The sequence below is a fragment of the Salvelinus fontinalis genome, chromosome 22 (genome assembly GCF_029448725.1).
Source record: "Salvelinus fontinalis isolate EN_2023a chromosome 22, ASM2944872v1, whole genome shotgun sequence".
NCBI classification, from domain to species: Eukaryota; Metazoa; Chordata; class Actinopteri; order Salmoniformes; family Salmonidae; genus Salvelinus; species Salvelinus fontinalis.
This window is the reverse complement of record NC_074686.1, coordinates 8,924,281-8,946,701: the sequence shown is the minus strand read 5'-3', so window position 1 is coordinate 8,946,701 and position 22,421 is coordinate 8,924,281. Positions and strand designations below refer to the sequence as shown.

General features: G+C 43.0%; 2 protein-coding genes across 2 annotated transcripts; both read left to right on the top strand.

Annotated features, from left to right (window-relative positions):
- Window positions 1-1,112: 1,112 nt before the first annotated feature.
- LOC129819719 (guanine nucleotide-binding protein G(I)/G(S)/G(T) subunit beta-3-like) lies at window positions 1,113-5,481 on the top strand. The gene is made up of 7 exons (XM_055876254.1): window positions 1,113-1,245; window positions 1,645-1,790; window positions 2,198-2,261; window positions 2,564-2,720; window positions 3,255-3,523; window positions 3,878-4,094; window positions 4,511-5,481. Exons 1-7 carry the CDS (start codon window positions 1,189-1,191, stop codon window positions 4,615-4,617), a joined length of 1,017 nt encoding a protein of 338 aa, XP_055732229.1. The 5' UTR covers window positions 1,113-1,188; the 3' UTR covers window positions 4,618-5,481.
- A 4,443-nt stretch (window positions 5,482-9,924) lies between these two features.
- LOC129819717 (triosephosphate isomerase A-like) lies at window positions 9,925-21,670 on the top strand. Its single transcript, XM_055876251.1, has 6 exons — window positions 9,925-10,180; window positions 14,979-15,102; window positions 17,674-17,891; window positions 18,452-18,537; window positions 20,520-20,607; window positions 20,968-21,670. Exons 1-6 carry the CDS (start codon window positions 9,940-9,942, stop codon window positions 21,084-21,086), a joined length of 876 nt encoding a protein of 291 aa, XP_055732226.1. The 5' UTR covers window positions 9,925-9,939; the 3' UTR covers window positions 21,087-21,670.
- Window positions 21,671-22,421: the final 751 nt, after the last annotated feature.

The following is a 22,421-nucleotide window of genomic DNA, read 5'->3' as shown; positions in this document are numbered from 1 at the left end:
TCGTCATAGGTCAAACTACTGAACGCCTATGCTTTGTCAACACGTGAACAATTGTTTCTGTGGAAGTAATACCTTTTTTTAATACCATATTTGCAAGGATATGTGCTGTAGTTAGTTGGACACATTTTTAAAGAACAATTTAGAAAGTGGTGTGTGTTGGCAATTGGCCTCCAATTACAAAAACGTCAGCATCCAATTAAGAGTATTAGGGCCATAGACAGCTAAGCACTAATTACTTCTTGATCATTAAATATTCTCTCTTAAACATGGAGGAGGTTTAATATCCTGACCTAGTGAGATATACATGGTGGAGGTTTAATATCCTGACCTAGTGAGATATACATGGAGGAGGTTTAATACCCTGACCTAGTGAGATATACATGGAGGAGGTTTAACATCCTGACCTAGTGAGATATACATGGTGGAGGTTTAATATCCTGACCTAGTGAGATATACATGGAGGCGGTTTAAAAGGAATTGAAAGTCAGAGTGAGAGCTGACAGGAGAAGGTTCATGGCAAATTGTCTCTTAAACTTGTTTAATTGTCACAAAACATTTAAATAATTGAAGTCATGAATAGGAAAATAAAAGTAATAAAGTAAAGTTTTAACATTGTAAAGTTGTGGTAAAACAGTCATTCAAAAACTAAAAAATGACAAGTACTCTCGAAACACAGGCAACACTTCTGTAATGACCTATAAAAACCAAAATGGCTGTCTGTGTCACAGAAAAGATGGCCAGTAATTTGCCCTAATCTTCAGATAGGTGAAGTTAGAGCTTGGATATATCACTATTAGACAACGGATGTGGGATTATACCCCGTACCATACTCAAGAAGGCCAAGCTAGGCTCTGGCCCCAGACTAGATGACGAAAGCACCTGAGCGATTTAGTTTCGGGGGTCAGATGCCATGAGGGTTACAGGAACAAACAGTTACGTTCTCCTCAACAGGTACCACTCTATATATCTACTGTACATATCTGAGAACCTGAATTCTTAGTTCTATTTAAGGTCTTCCTTATATTATTGAGTTCTACATTATATTAATTGTATAATGACGACAGCATTTTTGTCAAGCCCTGATTTGCATAAATATGTTTGTAATCATATAATCCTTTTCTCTTTCTCCCTATCTTCTAGTCTGCTAGTTTCTTTCTCCGGCGGTAACAGCCCCTAACAACCGTTGCCATGGGTGAAATGGACACGTTGAAAAAGGAGGCCGATGGCCTGAAGACCCAGATTGAAGTGAGTCTTCCTGTCACAGCATGCATTGATGTTGGGGTCACCATGACAATAGTCCCCACAAGACATACTCATCAAGCACATTTCTGTGACGATATTCAATATGACCTCTAGTCTAAAAAAGGGCTCATCATCAGATAAATAACTAGGAAGCCCAGTACCAATAATGCACAAGAATTGATGTACATATAGCTATATATATACATTTAGTTTCCTCCACATACCAAAAGTGGTACTGAGCTGAAGTTATACTAAGACATTTTAAGCAGTGTCTGGTTCCTGAAAAATTGAAATACACCAGAAGTATGGAGAACATTCGATTTGTGCTTATTTTTCTACAACTATTTTACTCTTCACTAATCTTATTCCTCTCCTATGTGTATCTCCCCCTCACACCACTAGACTGCCCGCAAGGCGGTCAATGACACCACCATGGCTGCTGTAGCATCTGGTGTGGCGGCTGCACCTCGTATCCAGCTGAAGAACAGAAAGACATTGAAGGGCCACTTGGCCAAAATCTACGGCTTGCACTGGTCTGCTGATAACAGGTGAGAAGGACTTCTTGTCCAGATAGCTGAGAATGGGGATGGCCTCAGGGACAGTTTAGCTCACCATAGACACCCCGCCACTACCACGAGCCACTGTGATATAGGGACTTATGAGTAACGTAGAGAAGGTCTACTTTTGCGCAAGATAGAGAAGGTCGATAAGAGGGGTTGTCTGATGCACCGCTCAAACCAAATGGACTCGGACATCGAAAAGTCCCATTGTTTAATGTGTCCACGCTAACATGCAAGTGTTATGGGGTTCGATGAAAAGGCTTTTCGAAGGCCTTCATTGTTTCAAATGTTGCATTAAACCAGATTCATACTGGATCTCATGCCTAAACCCGGGTTCAAACAGAATTTGATAGACTGACTGACCACTTGTTTAACTCTCTTTCTCTCTCCAACAGGCACATGGTCAGTGCCTCACAAGATGGCAAGCTTCTTATTTGGGACACCTACACTGGCAACAAGGTAAGGGCTGATCACTGATCAGTCATCATTTTCACAGTTCTAACTGTTTTCATAATAATGCATAGGACTTACATCGAGAGCTTTCCACTTGGTTTACAGTGTATGGAGTAGATCCCTCCTTCAACCACCGATGTGTAGAAGGACTATCGACTTTTGTTTCAGAATGTCTTGACTTTGACTACACACTCTACGAATGTATTTAAATGGTAAAAGTCAGCTAGCTTGGTATATTATGTCTTCTAACCTTTAGACAAAGTGAACTAGAAAGTGAGTGGTTAAGTGTTCTTCTCCCTGCCCTCCAGGTATATGCCGTCCCCCTCAAGTCTTCCTGGGTGATGAGTTGCTCCATGGCCCCTTCTGGCAATCTGGTGGCCAGCGGAGGTCTGGATAACATGTGCACCATCGTCAACATCAAGGCTGCCAGCCCAAAGACCATAAGGGAGCTGGACGCACATGAAGGTAGCTACCCTGCTTTACCCGTGTTATGGTTTACTCCGTGACCAACTGGGTTACGGTCAACTCCATGACCAACTCGGTTACGGTCAACTCCATGACCAACTGGGTTACGGTCAACTCCGTGACCAACTGGGTTACGGTCAACTCCATGACCAACTGGGTTACGGTCAACTCCGTGACCAACTGGGTTACGGTCAACTCCGTGACCAACTGGGTTACGGTCAACTCCGTGACCAACTGGGTTACGGTCAACTCCGTGACCAACTGGGTTACGGTCAACTCCATGACCAACTGGGTTACGGTCAACTCCGTGACCAACTGGGTTACGGTCAACTCCGTGACCAACTGGGTTACGGTCAACTCCGTGACCAACTGGGTTACGGTCAACTCGTGACCAGCTGGGTTACGGTCAACTCTGTGAGCAACTACAATTCAGAGTATTCATTAAAACGGTGTTCATAAATTGGATGTCCTCAAAATATGTAGGAAATAAGTAGAACAAACAATAAAATCTCTGTCCGTCTCCTTTCATCTCAGGCTACCTTTCCCATAGCCGCTTCCTGAACGACAGCGAGATCCTCACTGCATCCGGTGACACCACTTGTTGCCTGTGGGATCTGGAGACTGGCAAGCAGAAGGTGATCTACAAGAGCCATGTGGGTGACTGTATGTGCCTGGCCATGTCACCAGACCAGAACACTTTCATCTCAGGGGCCTGTGACTCCAGCGCCAAGCTGTGGGACATAAGAGATGGTGGCTGCAAGCAGACCTTCATCGGCCACACGAGTGACATTAACGCCATTGCGGTGAGCACATAAATCCTGGTCAGAATGACTCTTCTTTTTATATATATTTTAGTGAACTTAACCCAACAACTAGCGACCTCATCAAGGTGTTGGGTTGCAGTTACAAGATCCTGGGTTCAAGCTCCGGTTGAGACTACCCCCCCGACTACAATATGAGCAAGACATGAGCAGTGCGATCCAAAATCAAAACATAGTTTAGCATCACAACACCAGCTCTTTCCATGGAGTCTGTACTCTGCAACTCAGTCAACTCACCAGGCAACTAACCAACTAACCTTCAAGCTCAGTAAATGTCAAAACAAAAACAAAACATGCTGAAATAGCCCTCTCCTCTTCTTTTTTTCCCTACCCCAGTTCTTCCCTAGTGGCACTGCAGTTATCACGGGATCCGATGACTGCACGCTCAAGATGTACGACCTCCGTGCCGACCAGGAGGTCAATGGCTACCAGGACGCTGCGTTGAATGCAGGCGTCACGTCAGTCTCCCTCTCCAGCTCTGGACGCCTCGTCTTCGCCGGCTACGACAACTTCAACTGCAACATCTGGGATTCCCTGAAGGCCGAGAAAGTTGGTGAGTAAAAGTGGGAGAGAAAAGAGCGGGAGAGAGGAGGGGATAGGTGGGAAAAAAAGAGAGTAGAGGCAGAGAGAACCGAAGGGAGAACAGTCAATGTAAAGAGACGGAGGCGGACCAAGAGATTGATGGCATAAGTGGGTGGTTGAAACAGAGGCAATGAAAGGGAGAGAATGGATTGTTAAAAAAAAGTCTGGATGAGATGTTTGTGGAGGCAGTCAATTAAAGAAATACGGGTGGAAAAGGAATAGAAACTAGAACTGCATAATTTGCATCAGTGTGTATGACTTCCTCTCTCTCTCTCTCTCTCTCTCTCTCACACTCTCTGTCTCTCTCTCTCTCTCTCTCTCTCTCTCTCTGTCTCTGTCTCTGTCTCTGTCTCTCTCTCTCTCTCTCTCTCTCACTCTCTCTCTCAGGTGTTCTATCTGGCCATGACAACAGAGTGAGCTGCATTGGGGTACCAGACGATGGCTTGGGTATCTGCACAGGATCCTGGGATAGCTTCCTGAAGATCTGGAACTGAGCTGGTGCTCCAGAGGCGACATTAGGAGAGGGAGAGTGGGGATGGATGGAACTAGAGGCGGAGAGGAGAAGGGGGGAATCACAAGCCTGAGAAATAAGGATGCTCATTTTGGGATTGGGGAGATACCAGGAGGAGGATGTTTGTAACTGCTAGATCTTCCCTTCTCTTGCTCCCTCTTTCTCGGCTATGTATGCAAATGTGGGAGGTGGTGAATGGGACTTCATAGAACATGCTGCATAAATGGCATCGACAACAGCACAAGATGCAGTCCCGCTACATGTACACGAGAGTTTTGAAGTTATGGTTGACACGATCAATATCTAGACAATGACAAACACCAAAAAATAGGATATTTGAAGTCATTATTTGAAATAACAAATGAAGTAAAAAAAATATGCTCTACTTGTGTCTAAGGTGAGAGTGACAATTACACGTATAGATTTTTGACAATAAAAACGTGTGAGACAAATGCAGAAATATAATACACATCAGTAACGATTTAGTATTACGGATACATTTTTATTGTTTTGAGATCTTTGATTAATAAAGCCCGAGGATATTAGCTGAAAGTTTAGGTATTTTATTAGAGTGCATAGTTGATGTACAGTGCTGTTTGGTCATACATATCCGATGTATGTGTCCCACAGGTATATGACTATCGCCATTTTGGACCTATGATGACACATGCTAACCAGCAGCACCCTCTGACTTTGCCCCAAAATGGCTGCAATCACCTATCACCAGGCAAATCCATGATGTAAAAACAAAATGCAACACCTGTATTATACTTCAGGGAAAAGCGTTGTTGAGGTGTTACATATCAGATACCAATACATTCCCTCCCAACTGCATTTTGTAGCACATTTACACCTCTGCAGTATCTCTGTAAAAAGTGGAATGCTTGTTGAAAAACCTTTCTAATAAACATTGACTTCTGCATTAACGCCATGTCTGTGTATTTGCGCTTTGACGGGTCAACCATTTAGAAAAAAAGTTTGTCTCAAAGTTTGTCATCTGAAAACCTCTTGCTGGAGGACTTATTGTAACAAACATGCCCGGGGCATTAATCGAGTCCCATCACTGTCCTCCAAGAGTTGCTGAATTTTCTCTTCACTAAAGTCTGGTTGTTGCAAGGTATATGTAGAGCAGGGTTTCCATTAGGAAAATGTGGCACCGGCCATTTGACACATGTGCATTTGGTGCGTAACGTGATTAGTGTGTCCACCCATGGTGCTCACAATGACAGAAATCACATTTAGATTATGATAATTACTCTTAACAGAACAGCCAAGTCGAGGATGCAATGACGTGTGTCCTTACTGTGCACTTTGAAGATGTTAGAATCAGTGGAGGCGCCTCAGAGGAGGAAGGGGAGGACCATTCTACTCATTCAATTTCATAAAAATGTTAAAACATTTAAAAGGTTATCCTTTTTAGATAAAACTATACTATATATATTCACGTCAACAAATAATTGATAAAAACACATTGTTTTGCAATGATGGTCTACAGTAGCCTCAACAGCACTCTGTAGGGTAGCACCATGGTGTAGCCGGAGGACAGCTAGTTTCCGTCCTCCTCTGGATACATTGACTTCACTACAAAATCTGGGAGGTTCATGGTTCCCACCCCCTTCCATAGACTTACACAGTAATTATGACAACTTCAACATCCTCCAACCTATCAGAGCTCTTGCAGCATGAACTGACGTATTGTTCACCCAATCAAAGGATCAGATAATGAATCTAGTACTGAAAGCATAAGCTACAGCTAGTTAGCACTGCAGTGCATGAAATGTGGTGAGTAGTTGACTTACATTTACATTTACATTTTACATTTAAGTCATTTTGCAGATGCTCTTATCCAGAGCGACTTACAAATTGGTGCATTCACCTTATGATATCCAGTGGAACAACCACTTTACAATAGTGCATCTAAATCTTTTAAGGGGGGGGGGGGGGGGGGGGGTAGAAGGATTACTTTATCCTATCCTAGGTATTCCTTAAAGAGGTGGTGTTTCAGGTGTCTCCGGAAGGTGGTGATTGACTCCGCTGACCTGGCTTCGTGAGGGAGTTTGTTCCACCATTGGGGTGCCAGAGCAGCGAACAGTTTTGACTGGGCTGAGCGGGAACTGTACTTCCTCAGAGGTAGGGAGGCGAGCAGGCCAGAGGTGGATGAACACAGTGCCCTTGTTTGGGTGTAGGGCCTGATCAGAGCCTGGAGGTACGGAGGTGCCGTTCCCCTCACAGCTCCGTAGGCAAGCACCATGGTCTTGTAGCGGATGCAAGCTTCAACTGGAAGCCAGTGGAGAGAGCGGAGGAGCGGGGTGACGTGAGAGAACTTGGGAAGGTTGAACACCAGACGGGCTGCGGCGTTCTGGATGAGTTGTAGGGGTTTAATGGCACAGGCAGGGAGCCCAGCCAACAGCGAGTTGCAGTAATCCAGACGGGAGATGACAAGTGCCTGGATTAGGACCTGCGCCGCTTCCTGTGTGAGGCAGGGTCGTACTCTGCGAATGTTGTAGAGCATGAACCTACAGGAACGGGCCACCGCCTTGATGTTAGTTGAGAACGACAGGGTGTTGTCCAGGATCACGCCAAGGTTCTTAGCGCTCTGGGAGGAGGACACAATGGAGTTGTCAACCGTGATGGCGAGATCATGGAACGGGCAGTCCTTCCCCGGGAGGAAGAGCAGCTCCGTCTTGCCGAGGTTCAGCTTGAGGTGGTGATCCGTCATCCACACTGATATGTCTGCCAGACATGCAGAGATGCGATTCGCCACCTGGTTATCAGAAGGGGGAAAGGAGAAGATTAATTGTGTGTCGTCTGCATAGCAATGATGGGAGAGACCATGTGAGGATATGACAGAGCCAAGTGACTTGGTGTATAGCGAGAATAGGAGAGGGCCTAGAACAGAGCCCTGGGGGACACCAGTGGTGAGAGCACGTGGTGCGGAGACAGATTCTCGCCACGCCACCTGGTAGGAGCGACCTGTCAGGTAGGACGCAATCCAAGCGTGGGCCGCGCCGGAGATGCCCAACTCGGAGAGGGTGGAGAGGAGGATCTGATGGTTCACAGTATCAAAGACTTAAAGAGAGAGTTCTATTAGCTATGTTAACTATGACTTTACTTTAGCTAATATGGTGACAACGACGTAGGCTGTGTGTAACGGTTATGATATGGTTTGGCTTGGAAAGTTTTAGAGCTGATGCGTTGTGCATTGAAGTCCAGAAGCGAAGGGAAAAGGTGAGAGGAGGAGAGCGCAAAGATGCGAGAACGAATACAACGTGGCTGCTATGAAAGTGAACGGTGTTTATGTGTGATCAGGGATGTATTCATTCTGCCGATTCTGTTGAAAGACATTTCTAAAATCGAAGCAAACGGAATGAAACGGGGATAAACATACCTGCATTTATACAATAGAAACTCTCATTTGCTACTGTTGGACTAATGATTACGCCCTAGATCAGCTAGATGCAGGCAAGAGTGTGCAAGGAGGTATTGAATGTGTCGCCGTCTGTCCATGTGTCACTGTCACCACCAATTTTTCTCTCGACCTGTGTGCATGTCACGCCCTTACCTTAGAGAGCCTTTTTATTTCTCTATTTGGTTAGGTCGGGGTGTGATTTGGGTGGGCATTATTTCTTTGTTGGCCGGGTATGGTTCCCAATCAGAGGCAGCTGTCTATTGTTGTCTCTGATTGGGGATCATACTTAGACATACTTTTTTCTGTAGGGTCATTGAGGTTGGACGGGGGGGGACGGGGGGGGTCCGAAGGGATTTGGGGGATGGGGAAGGGTCTATTAGAAGTTAGAAGGGCTCTTTTTTATTTTCTCAGAAGTACTGAGTTGGGTAGGAGGATTTAGAAATGTTGTAAACTGTGATTGACCACACACTCCAGCACATTAGGTGGCGGCATGCACCTTTAACGTTTGTTTGCAGAGCCACATTATATCATAGAAGAAGAAGAAGAAGAAGAAGCGGAAGAAGAAGAAGACTGGGGTAGGGGTGCTCATGTTGCTGGGGTTCCGAAGTGTCCGGTGCGAGAGATGAAGGTTGAAGTGGCCAGAGTCAGAGTAGTGCAGAGGATGTTGAATGCTGAGGCAGTGAAGAAAGCAAAAGAGGATCTTTTATTATTATTTGTTATTTCACCTTTATTTAACCAGGTAGGTCAGTTGAGAACAAGTTCTCATTTACAACTGCCACCTGGCCAAGATAAAGCAAAGCAGTGCGACACAAACAACACAGAGTTACACTTGGGATAAACAAACGTACAGTCAATAACACAATAGAAAATCTATATACAGTGTGTGCAAATGTAGTAAGATTGGGGAGGTAAGGCAATAAATAGGCCATAGTGGCAAAATAATTACAATTTAGCAATTAACGACTGGAGTGATAGATGTGCAGAAGATGAATGTGCAAGTTGAGATACTGGTGTGCAAAGGAGCAAAAAATAAATAACAATATGGGGATGAGATAGTTGGGTGGGCTTATTACAGATGGGTGTACAGGTGCAATGATCGGTAAGCTGCTCTGACAGCTGATGCTTAAAGTTAGTGAGGGAGATATAAGACTCCAACTTCAGTGATTTTTTTCAATTCGTTCCAGTCATTAGCAGCAGAGAACTGGAAGGAAAGGCGGCCAAACAAGGAGTTGGCTTTGGGGATGACTAGTGAAATATACCTGCTGGAGCGCGCGCTACGGGTGGGTGCTGCTATGGTGACCAGTGAGCTGAGATAAGGCGGGGCTTTACCTAGCAAAGACTTATAGATGATGGGTCAAGGGTGGATCAAGGGTGAGGGATCATATTGAGTAGTAGATTTGTGCCAGCACAGAGGGATAGGGCAACGAGTGAGTTATGCTTCAATAAGGTTGGCTTCTTAGCGTGCATAGCAATGCTTATCAACTCTACTGAAGAAAATGGAATGTAAATCACAGAGAAAAGATGTTGTGGTGGCAGCTGCAGAGAAGTATTCGGGTATATGAGATTTGACATCAGAACATGTACAGGGTGTGTTGAGGGGTGGTTTCCCATCCTCCCAGGCCGTTGGCATGGTGCAGAAGCAGATAGAGTACAAGTAATGGAATGAGTGGTGGGTTTTAGTGTGGGTGGTAGCTGGAGAGATTTAGGCTACCTGTTTACATGTAAGTATTTTACTGCAGAAGAGGTGATTTGTATTTTTATGAAATAGTGTTATTTAGGGGTTTGGTGTTAGTTGTTGGTGCAAGTTTTTCCTTTTAGGAACAGGAATAATTTAATTAAGTTGACTGGCTTCACACTTTAGTACAGTAGGTGGCGGTGTATGCACCTTTAAGTTGGATGCGATCCGCCAACCAATCACAAAGAAGAAGAAAAAGACAGCTTCTGTTTGCTCGCTGTTTGTATCAAAAGCATCACCTCCTAGGCCCGTGTCGTCGTTTTTCTGGTATTATCTACCGCCCAGCCATCATGTCGTCCAGAACATTTTTCGTAGGAGGAAACTGGAAGATGAACGGTGACAAGAAGAGCCTGGGCGACCTCATAACGACCCTGAACACCGCAAGCCTCCACGATGAAACCGGTATACAATTTTTTTTGTCTCAAAGTATCTTGTCTAAAATTAACCCTAATAGGTTGTTTACAGTTCATTCTGACTGATACTAATATCCAATACTTACATGTAAAGAGTAAATATGAAATGTTTTTTTTAACACTAAGCGTCAAACGACACCATGACATTGTAGTTTCGTGACGTGCATCTTTTGACCGCTCCATCCATGCAGGGTTGTTGGCCTAGCCTAGCGCGAGTTGTGCTCATTGGGCTGAGCATAGTTTGTCATATCTGAGTGCATCGATGAAACCTGGGCTTTGCATTCCCAATACGCCTGCTTGTCTGCAATGCCTTTTGACTTGAGAGTGACTGGCTAAACACTGGTCCTGAGTCAATTTTACCACAGTCCTAATCATCTGTCACTTGCAAAGAAACCTTATGCTTGGCCAGTGTTTATGGGATAGGCCAGGGTTCCCCAACTGGTGGGCCGAAATTGGCACGCGGGTGGTTTTTCATGGCCCCCCATGTTTTCAGTTTTTGTTTTTTATGTCATTGTTGGACATAAAGACTGTAAAAACTAGAGGTCGACCAATTATGATTTTAACGCCGATACCGATTATTGGACGACCAAAAAAATGCTCATACCGATTAATCGACCAAATATTTTTTTATTTGATATATATTTTTATATATATTTGTAATAATGACAATTACAACAATACTGAATGAACAAGGAACACTTTTATTTGAACTTAATCAAATGCATAAATAAAATCTATTTAGTCTCAAATAAATAATGAAACATGTTCAATTTGGTTTAAATAATGCAAAAACACAGTGTTGGAGAAGAAAGTAAAAGTGCAATATGTGCCATGTAAAAAACCTAACGTTTAAGTTCCTTGCTCAGAACATGAGAACATATGAAAGCTGGTGGTTCCTTTTAACATGAGTTTTCAATATTCCCAGGTAAGAAGTTTTAGGTTGTAGTTATTATAGGAATAATAGGACTACTTCTCTCTCTACCATTTGTATTTCATATACCTTTGACTTTTGGATGTTCTTATAGGCACTTTAGTATTGCAAGTGTAACAGTATAGCTTCCGTCCTTCTCCTCGCCCCTACCTGGGCTCGAACCAGGAACACATCGACAACAGCCACCCTCGAAGCATCGTTACCCATCGCTCCACAAAAGCCGCGGCCCTTGCCGAGCAAGGGGAACAACTACTCCAAGTCTCAGAGCGAGTGACGTCACCGATTGAAACCCTATTAGCGCGCACCCCGCTAACTAGCTAGCCATTTCACATCGGTTACACCAGCCAAATCTCGAGAGTTGATAGGCTTGAAGTCATAAACAGCTCAATGCTTGAAGCATTGCAAAGAGCTGATGGCAAACGCACGAAAGTGCTGTTTGAATGAATGCTTACGAGCCTGCTGCTGCCTACCATTGCTCAGTCAGACTGCTCTATCAAATATCAAATCATAGACTTAATTATAACATAATAACACACAGAAATACGAGCCTTTGGTCATTGATATGGTCGAATCCGGACACTCATTTCGAAAACAAATCGTTTATTCTTTCAGTGAAATACGGAACTGTTCCGTATTTTATCTAATGGGTGGCATCCCTAAGTCTAAATATTGCTGTTACATTGTACAACCTTCAATGTTATGTCATAATTATGTACAATTCTGGCAAATTATTTACGGTCTTTTTTAGGAGTATATGGACTTCACACAGTTCGCAACGAGCCAGGCGGCCCAAACTGCTGCCAATAACCTGACTGCTTGCACGGAACGCAAGAGAAGTGACACAATTTCCCTAATTATAAGAAATTCATGTTAGCAGGCAATATTAACTAAATATGCAGGTTTAAAAATATATACTTGCGTATTGATTTTAAAGAAAGGCATTGATGTTTATGATTAGGTTTGGTGCAACGACAGTGCTAAGTCATCACCCGTTTGGCAAAGTAGGCTGTGATTCGATTATATGCAACGCAGGACACGCTAGATAAACTAGTAATATCAACCATGTGTAGTTAACTAGTGATTATGTTAAGATTGATTGTTTTTTATAAGATAAGTTTAATGCTAGCTAGCAACTTACCTTGGCTTCTTGCTGCGCTCGCGTAACAGGTAGTCAGCCTGCCACCAGGCTCCTCGTGGAGTGCAATGTAAGGCAGGTGGTTAGAGCGTTGGACTAGTAACCGAAAGATTGCAAAAACAAATCCCCAAGCTGACATGGTAAAAATCTGTCGTTCTGCCCCTGAACAAGGCAGTTAACGCACCGTTCCTAGGCCTCCATTGAAAATAAGAATGTGTTCTTAATGAACTGACATGCCTAGTTAAATAAAGGTGTAAAAAAAAAAAAAAAAAAAACGTCCAAAAATACCGATTTCCGATTGTTATGAAAACTTGATATCGACCCTAATTAATCGGCCATTCCGATTAATCGGTCGACCTCTAGTGTGTGTGTGTTCCCAAACAAGGACCAGTTGCGCTCTGAGGCAGCTGATGTTGGTGGGATTTGGAGGATGATGGAGGCAACAGGGGAAAGAGCCTCAGATCCACAAAGTCCCTTCCACCAGGTGGCTGATGAGATATGTTAACACGACTGTCATATTGCATCTCCATCCCAAAGCCCTTGCTTGGAAGTGTACTTCGCCAGACTGCCAAGAACCTTGCCCTCTTCCAGACCAAGGTGGCGAGACACGGTAGTGATGACACCATAGGTCTTGTTGATCTCTGCATCAGACAGGATCCTCTTGCCAGCATACTTGGGGTCCAACATGTATGCTGCGGCGTGTATGGGCTTCAGGCAGAAGTCTTCACGCTTTTTGATGTATTTCAGAACTGCAATTACTTCTGCTTAGAGCAACAGTGAAGTGAGCAGGGCAGTACGGATTTCTTCTCTTACATCTGCAAGCAGAGTTTGAACAGCAGACAGGATGGCATTGTCTCCCTCAATCTGTGCAATGGCTACTGCTATAGGTTTCAGGCTGCTTACCACTCTCTCCCAAAATACATCATCCAGGAGGGTCCTCTTGATGGGGCTGTCTATATTGGCAGACTGTGATAAGGCCATCTCTTGGAGAGACTCCTTCCCCTCCAGGAGACTGTCAAACATGACAACACCACCCCAACGGGTGTTGCTGGGCAGCTTCAATGTCGTGCTCTTATTCTTCTCACTTTGCTTGGTGAGGTAGACTGCTGCTATAACTTGATGACCCTCCCCATCCTTAACCATTTCCTTGGCTTTCTTGTCGAGTGTATCCATTGTTTTCAGTGCCATGATGTCCTTGAGGAGCAGATTCGGTGCATGAGCAGCACAGCCAATGGGCGTGATGTGAGGGTAGGACTCCTCCACTTTAGACCAAGCAGCCTTGATGTTCGCAGCATTGTCTGTCACCAGTGCAAATACCTTCTGTGGTCCAAAGTCATTGACTGCCTTCAGCTCATCTGCAATGTAGAAACCAGTGTGTCTGTTGTCCCTTGTGTCTGTGTTCTTGTATAATACTGGTTGAGGGGTGGAGATGATGTAGTTAATTATTCCTTGCCCACGAACATTCGACCACCCATCAGAGGTGGTTGCAATACAGTCTGCTTTCTCAATGATTTGCTTGACCTTCACTTGAACTCTGCATCCAGCAAATGAGTAGATAAAGCGTGTCTGGTTGGAGGGGTGTATGCTGGGCGAAGAACATTAAGAAATCTCTTCCAATATACATTGCCGGTGAGCATCAGAGGTGAACCAATTACACAGCTTGAGCAAGACATTCATCAGCATTTCTCTGACTACATTCCTCCATTGAGGCAAAAAAACTTCTGATTTCAGGAGGCCCGTGAGCTGTTGCTATCGATAAGGTGTCTGATTCATAATTTTCAACTCGAATAGAAGTAGAGGGACTTTTGTCAGAGGTTGCTTGTTGTGAGCGTTGAGGGAACTTTATGCACTTGGCTAGATGATTCTGCATCTTTGTTGCATTCTTCACATATGATTTGGCACAGTATTTGCAAATGTACACAACGTTTTCTAATACATTTGCTGCAGTGAAATGTCTCCACACATCAGATAGTGCACGTGGCATTTTCCTGTAAACATTAGGGAAAAAGTTAAAAAATTGTGTGTGTACAGATAAATAGTTAAGCAGTTAAATTAAACAACTCCTTTTGTAAGATAAATGTTTTAAAATGAAACATGTATGGTAACAGGTGAATTAACACTCCTCGGTTAGCAAAAACCCACATGGTAGCGAAAACTAACTAGCAGAAATTGTTAACAAGTTAGAAGTTATTTAAACACACTTTGCTGTAGGCTACTATTTAACAAGAAATCATGACATAAAATATATTCACCCCACCCAGTAGTGTAATCAAAACTTTCCAGAAAGCATGTTGTCCTTGGCTCAGACAGTGTAGTAGTGTGGGCTCAATAGCATCTCATTAGTGTGTAAGATCTTGAGAATCAGCTGTATATTTGATGGAAGAATGCACTGTGCATGCAGAGGGTTGCAATTCCATTTAATTGGGGATAGTTTAACCAAAATATACCACAAGACCTAGAATTGCCTTAAGTGTATTCCACAAAAAAGGTTCACTGTTATAAGAGAACATTTTTATGAATTTAAGCAAAATACTAGAGCTTAACTTCCCATGGAAAAATTCCAGAAATATACCTGAAAGTTTCCGACCCTTTGCAACCCTAGATGTGACAAATACAATTTGATTTGATTTCTTCTGCTGTTCTCGTAACTCCTCCTACTGTCTCCATCACTTGTCTCCTCACCCCCACCTTTGTCTCCCTCTCTCTTATACGCTCACACAGAGGTGGTGTGTGGCGCTCCCACCGTCTACCTCGACTTTGCCCGCTCGAACCTGGATGCCAGGATCGGTGTAGCCGCACAGAACTGCTACAAAGTCGCCAAGGGGGCTTTCACTGGCGAGATCAGGTAAGACTCCACTCTTCCATATGACAACACGTCTTCCACCTTGAGACAGAATCTGTGACAGAAAACGTGTTGAAGATGGCCTCTTTATTGGGCGATTTTTATTTTGGGGTTCTCAGATTGTTCTGGTAATTCTCACATAGGAACTTCATTGGGAGGAAGGATGTTGAACATGTATTTGTACATTTGTAAAAAATATATATATATATATATATATATATATATATATATATATATATATATATATATATATATATATATATATATATATATATAATTTCTCATGATGGAATTGGCCTATTTAGACCTATCCATGCGTCCTGTAAGATCCTATGATCAGTGAACCGTACATGTTACAGACAACATCTTGGATTTATTATACTCCTTATGGTGTTAGACATATGGAGTATGTCTAGATTCTGAAATACACATTTTCACATGAATATTTTTAATGTTGGATAAATTAATCTCAAATAATAAAAAAAAAAATAAAAAAAACATTTTGGTTATAACATTCTCTTCAAACACGTCCTATTTCCACAGTGGGCTCTCTGGTACTTTTTAATGATATGAAACACTTTATACATAGAAATTGACATTATAGGTCATTAACCACGAGCGCCGACTGTCGGCTAAACAGCCGATTACTCATTTTCACCCTGCTACTTTTTCTACCAGAGATGTGTTTCCATCAAACAGACTTGTTGCGGATAAAAGGCTGTGCGTGAACACGAAGTGCACATAAACATTTTGCCGTTAAATTCCCATGTACCGAATGAAAAATGCCAGTTAAATGGGTTTCCATGGCATTTTCAACTATACTGATGGTTTCGTCACGACAGATGTTGTGTTATGTAGCGAATGTGCCCACTCTGGTCTTGATATGTGCTCTCTAGCCAACAGCTGGCAGATACAGTGAGGGTAGGCTACATACATGATGAGATGATTATGGATATGAGCGAGATCATTTTTATTTGTCAAATGTCAGACAAGCATGGATCATCATGTCACCAGAAGAAGACCCTCGATATTTATTGGAAAGGAGGATCGTGCTCATCACCGTTCACTTTCACCACCCTGTGAAGTTGATCACAATTGCATTAATCTGTAGCCTAATAAACGTTGTTCTTTTCTGAGTTGTAGTGGGAGGACCCGCTTGACTAAGTTTACTTCGATATGATGGTTATTACATCAATATTTGCGCATAAAGGCGTTTCCACCTCCATTTCTCGCAAATTTTATTTGACAGAAACAAGACGATCCCACCATGTCTGTTGGCATTTATAAAATTGTACCGACATTTCATGCTTCCATCTGCCCGGTCGTGACTTTTTTCATGCGTCAGGTAATTAATCCGCATGCACACTGAGTGAAGTTGGTTGAATTTACCCAAAAGTCTACTAAAGTGACTTTGTCCTTGTTGCTTGGCTATTTACATTATTTTGTTCATACACTAGGTTGTTATTCATAATTTGAAGAACAGACATTGTGGCTATTCATATTTTGCACTAAAACTGTAAATAAGACATTAATCTCAAGAGAAAGGTGCAGTATGTAGGAATTGATCTGCCATTTCCTGGCTGCTAGAATCCTAATAGTTTGCCTAATTTCAGTTTGGGACAAAATCAAGCTGTCATTATGCAGAGAATCATTGTACCATCTAAACTGCTGTGAAATATATTTTCCATAACCCAAAATATTGTATTTTCAGTTTGTAGCTGGTGTACAGAACCGCAAGTTAAAGACGCAAAAACGAAAACTTACGAACGGGAAGCATGTAAATGCAGCACTTAGAACACCTCTACCGCTTCTTAGACTTGCTTTCAATGTGAATGGCAGATCTATAACTCACGTTTCTATGTGAATTTGGTCTGTTTGCCAAAAAAGTGACATATTGCAGCTTTAAATGTTTAATGTGCTTTTACTTAGAAAATAGTCCTGATCATATAGACAAGATCCAAAATAACTACAAATACACTGAATTCCTACATTTCCTGTATTTTAAATGGTAAAGTCATGTCTTCTACACACAATGCCACAACTCTTTCCAATCAGGATGGTACATTTGTTCACTACTTTTTATATTTGGCTGCTACGCCTGGTGCTAGTGGAAACTCGTTTCACAGCCCTCCTTTAGGATTGCACATTCAGCAAGTCACCCGCAGAGGGAGTTCCCTTTTTGTATCCATTTTCCCATTCACTGTGTTGGTGGTGCTCATAACATTGATCATACCTTCAGGCTTAGCAGAGAGCCCGCACTGGAAATGTGATGTACCTGTAGAGTGTATTGTTCCAAACAATGCCTTAAAATGAACACAATCAAAACGGGTAGTTGAATCAATTAATGTGACAATTGAATTTCAGAATCAAAAATGGCCACTCATCATGATAAAAAAAATACAAATGGTTTGATACAAATGTAAAACGCATTTCAAACATCCTTCCTCCAAATGAAGTTTCTGTGAATTGCCAGAACAATCTGAGATACCAAAAATGTATTTTGCCCTATTTTCAATTAAATAAACTGTTCTACTATTAGTGGATGTATTGAGTCTCCCTCTCTCGCTTCCTCAGCCCTGCGATGATAAAGGACTGTGGCGTGGAGTGGGTGATCCTGGGCCACTCGGAGAGGCGTCATGTGTTCGGGGAGAGCGACGAGCTGATTGGTCAGAAGGTGGCCCACGCCCTGGAGAGTGACCTGGGGGTGATCGCCTGCATCGGAGAGAAGCTGGAGGAGAGGGAGGCTGGAACCACAGAGGACGTGGTGTACGCCCAGACCCAGGCCATCGCAGGTAACAGCTGGGCTCCAACCCTGGGTCTGATGTGCGTCACAGGACTGTTAGTCCTGTGACTTAACACCGTAATTTTTCTTGTGATACAACACACCAGCACATGATGTACGGTATATACCCATTGTTTTCTCCACTGAATATTTCAGTGGGATTTTTATTTTATTTTTATGTCCATGGAAGCTCAATTGTATCCCTTCTACCCACTCTAGATTCAGTTAGCCCGCTCTGTATAGCACTGTTGCACACCTTCCAAAAATGTTTCCAAAACCTTACAATTTCGGTTTAAGTGGAAAATCTTAGTCTCAAAGGCCCTGGATGTTGCCTCGGGTGAATTTTGTGACCGTTATTCAGGAGGCACTCAAAGGGGTTGGCAGTAGTTCACTAAACGGTGGTGTTGCATGATGGGAACCCTTGCCTGAGACCAAAAAATCCATTCCATTCAATTGGTTTACCTACCACATATTGTTTTATACATTTTAAGGTGATTAGGCCAAACATACCTTGTCATTATCTACATACAGTGCCATCCATTATCTTGATAATAAGCTGTTGTGTTGTAGACAACGTGAAGGACTGGAGCAAAGTTGTGCTGGCTTACGAGCCTGTGTGGGCCATCGGTACCGGTAAGACAGCCTCACCCGAGCAGGTACGACTCATCATTGTTTCATAACAATATTGACTTATTTACATACAACATGCATACTTTACTGTGTTATTTAAGTTACAAGCCGCTCTGTGGGAAATGCATGTTGGTTTTACCCTCCCCACTCAGACCACTTCCAGACAGTCCGTGAAAAATGATTGCTTGAGAAATTGCTCTTTGCTATGAAGCAGTTTTAAAAATATATATATATTATTTTATTCAAAACAATCACAGTAAAGTACTTAATTGTTAATCAGGAATGATTTGATATTGAGATGGCTGCATTGGAACTTTTTAATCTTTATTTATCCAGGCTAGTCTCAGAGAATCTATTTTTCAAGAGATCTGGTTCAAGTGTGCATGTACCTATTTGCTATACAGGGCTTTCAGAAAGTAGGCAGACCCCTTTACTTTTTCCATATTTTGTTACGTTACAGCCTTAGTCTAAAAATGATTTAAAGATTTTTTTCCCCTCAATCTACACACAATACCCCATAATGACAAAGCGAAAACAGGTTTTTAGAAATGTTTGCACGTTTATTTTTCATTTTTTACAAGACTCATCACATTTACATAAGTATTCAGACACTTCACTCAGTACTTTGTTGAAGGACCTTTGGCAGCGGTTACAGGCTCGGGTCTTCTTAGGTATGACGCTACAAGCTTGGCACACCTGTATTTGGGGAGTGTCTTCCTTGTCTGCAGATCCTCTCTAGCTCTGTCAGGTTGGATGGGGGAGTGTCGCTGCACAGCTATTTTCACGTCTCTCCAGAGATGATCGATCGGGTTTAAGTCCGGGCTCTGGCTGGGCCACTCAAGGACATTCAGAGACTTGTCCCAAAGCTACTCATACGTTGTCTTGGCTGTGTGTTTAGGGTCGTTGTTCTGTTGGAATTTGAACCTTCACCCCAGTCTGAGCTCTGGAGCAGGTTCTCTCTGTACTTTGCTCTGTTAATCTTTCCCTCCATCCTGACTAGTCTCCCAGTCCCTGCCGCTGAAAAATATCCCCACCGCATGATGCTGCCATCACCATACTTCACCGTAGGGATGGTGCCAGGTTTCCACCAGACGTGACACTTGGCATTCAAGACAGAGTTGAATCTTGATTTCATCAGACCAGAGAATCTTGTTTCTCATGCTCTGAGAGTCCTTTAGATGCCTTTTGGCAAACTCTAAGTGGGCTGTCACGCGCCTTTTACAGAGGAGTGGCCTCCGTCTGGCCACTCTACCATACAGGCCTGATTTGGTGGTGTGTTGCAGAGATGGTTGTCCTTCTGGAAGGTTCTCATGTCCACAGAGGAACTCTGGAGCTCTGAGTAACAAAAGTCGTGACCAGGGCCCTTCTCCCCCGCTTGCTCAGTTTGGCCGGGCGGCAAGCTCTGGGAAGAGTCTTGGTGGTTCCAAACTTCTTCCATTTAAGAATGTTGACGGCCACTGTGTTCTTGGGGACCTTCAATAGTGCATCCATTTTTTTGGTACCCCTCCCCAGATCTGTGCCTCGACACAGCTCTACAGAAAATTCCTTCGTCCTCATGTCTTGTTTTTTGCTCTGACGTGGACTGTCAACTGTGGGACCTTATAGAGACAGGTGTGTGCCTTTCCAAATCATGTCCAATCAATTGAATTTACCACAGGTAGACTCCAATCAAGTTGTAGAAACAACTGAAGGATGATCAATGGAACCAGGATGCACCTGAGCCTGATTTCAAGTCTCATAGCAAAGGGTCTGAATACTTATATAAATAGTGTATTTGTTTTTTATGTTGAATAAATGTGCAAAGATTTCTAAACCATTTTTTTTGCTTTTGCTTTGTCATTGAGGTATTGTGTGTAGACTGATGAGGAAAAACATTTATTTAATGCATTTTAGAAATAAGGATGTAATGTAACAAAATGTGGAAAAAGTCAAGGGTTCTGAATACTTTCCAAAAACACTGTAAATTCCAGCGTGTGTGTGTGTGTGTGAACTTCTCGTCTCGCCCCAGGCCCAGGAGGTGCATGAGAAACTGAGGGAGTGGATCAGGGCCAACGTCTCTGAGGCCGTGGCCGACTCCGTCCGCATCATCTACGGAGGTCAGTAGGGGACACCCTGAACCCAGCGCTGGGAAGCCTATCTTATCAGAGGGTCTTTTCCATTCTCTACAAGGCTGCTGATAGCTAAGAGACAATCCCCAGAGACACTGTTCCTAATGGAAATGTTAACAAGTATGTATTGGGCTGAATAGAGTTGGGGCCAATTAACACTGACAAACAAATGGAATTTAGAGCATGTATAACATTACTTTGGTAGGTATGTACATTGGTATCTTGAGAAAATTAGTGTTCCTAAACCTTTGATATACAAGAATTTCATCAAAGTTGTATAATATATGTACGCACACACATGCTTGTGAGGTTATTTTGTTTAACCAAAGTCCCTCCCCTCTCCTCCAGGCTCAGTTACAGGGGCCAACTGCAAAGAGCTGGGCTCCCAAAACGACGTGGACGGCTTCCTGGTGGGAGGAGCCTCCCTCAAGCCAGAGTTTGTTGACATCATCAACGCGCGTGCCTAGAGCGCACAAGAGCAACCCAACCTGCTGCTAGTAATGTCCTGTGACTGTCCCTCTTCCCAGAGTCTCTGCGTGACAATGTCTTACCTGTGTTTTTGTGTCTGTCAACAGGGGACTATTTGACTCGCTTTGTACTACACTGTAGTTTAGGGGCCCGCCACAGTAAAAGTCCCATATTAAGAATTCCAGATTTCTCCATTGGTTGATGCAGATGGTATTCTATGTGTTGAGGATGGGACTTTTTATTATGGAACGGCCCTTTGGATGCAAGTTCCTAACAACTGCTATATCAGTATACATTCTAAAATATATTTTTCGGATATATTAATAAGCACTGCACTTGATGTTCCACACTGGATATGTGTTCACTCACAACTGTAGAGGGACCAGGACTTAGTGTATTGCTAGTGACTGTACAAGTTGCATTAGTCACTAGAAGCACAGTCATGCACGTGCTTGGTTTAGTCCTGCCCTTTCTCTCCTATTGGTTGAAGCACATGTCAGTAACATTTTCCAGCAAAAGACTGTCAAGACCAGCCTTGTGGGTTTAAGACGACTTGAATAAATGGTTTGTTCTGTGCTGTGAACTTTCCTGTGTTCTCCCTCCTTTGAGTCTGTCCTCCGTTTCTGTGGCTTTTTATTGTCATGTCGTCGACCTTGAGGCATTGCATCATTTATTAGAGCCAACTGAAGTCTCTCCAGTTACTGCATAACTCTAGTAGAAATGACTCCTTCCATCCACCAAAAGCACACTGGATAATACTTTCTTATAAACAAAACGATTGAAAAGGTGGAACAATCACTCACTATTAAGATGTATTTCTGTTATTTAAACAACAATTAAAAGCGTGATGTTTCAGCCATCAATGTCCTTCATCAGAACCTTTTACAATGATTGCATTTTGTCTGCACATTTGTGCTGCTTTTAAGATCAGAGTAACAAGTTAAATATCTTCCTCAGAAACCTCCAAGGTAACTAGCAAGCTTTCTTGTAATCCTGAAAGTGTAGTCAACCCAATTTTTAAAGGGATACTTTATCTACTTCCCCAGAAAGGTGAACTCATGGATACTCATGGATACCATTTGTATCTATGCGTTCAGATTGAAGGAAGCTGCTAACTAGTGTTAGCGCAATGACTGGGAACCACTAGCTGTTCCTGTGGACTTCCAGTCATTGCGCTAACGCTAGTTAGCATTGGCTCATGAAACTACCTCAATGGATGCATTTACACAGGCAGCCCAAACTCCCTTCAAACTGGATGCTGAGACATAAAATGGTAAATAAAGGGCTTCATTGCCAACATCCTGAAGTATCCCTTATAGATATATGTAATAATT

What these genes read in the sequence shown, in the direction of transcription:
- LOC129819719 (XM_055876254.1), top strand. Translation starts at nt 1,189, where the DNA reads ATGGGTGAAATGGACACGTTGAAAAAGGAGGCCGATGGCCTGAAGACC. An exon ending in GGAGCTGGACGCACATGAAG is followed by an intron (nt 2,721 to 3,254) that starts GTAGCTACCCTG and finishes CTTTCATCTCAG; the next exon opens with GCTACCTTTCCCATAGCCGC. An exon ending in GTGACATTAACGCCATTGCG is followed by an intron (nt 3,524 to 3,877) that starts GTGAGCACATAA and finishes TCCCTACCCCAG; the next exon opens with TTCTTCCCTAGTGGCACTGC.
- LOC129819717 (XM_055876251.1), top strand. Translation starts at nt 9,940, where the DNA reads ATGCGATCCGCCAACCAATCACAAAGAAGAAGAAAAAGACAGCTTCTG. An exon ending in GCTTTCACTGGCGAGATCAG is followed by an intron (nt 15,103 to 17,673) that starts GTAAGACTCCAC and finishes TCGCTTCCTCAG; the next exon opens with CCCTGCGATGATAAAGGACT. An exon ending in CCAGACCCAGGCCATCGCAG is followed by an intron (nt 17,892 to 18,451) that starts GTAACAGCTGGG and finishes GTTGTGTTGTAG; the next exon opens with ACAACGTGAAGGACTGGAGC.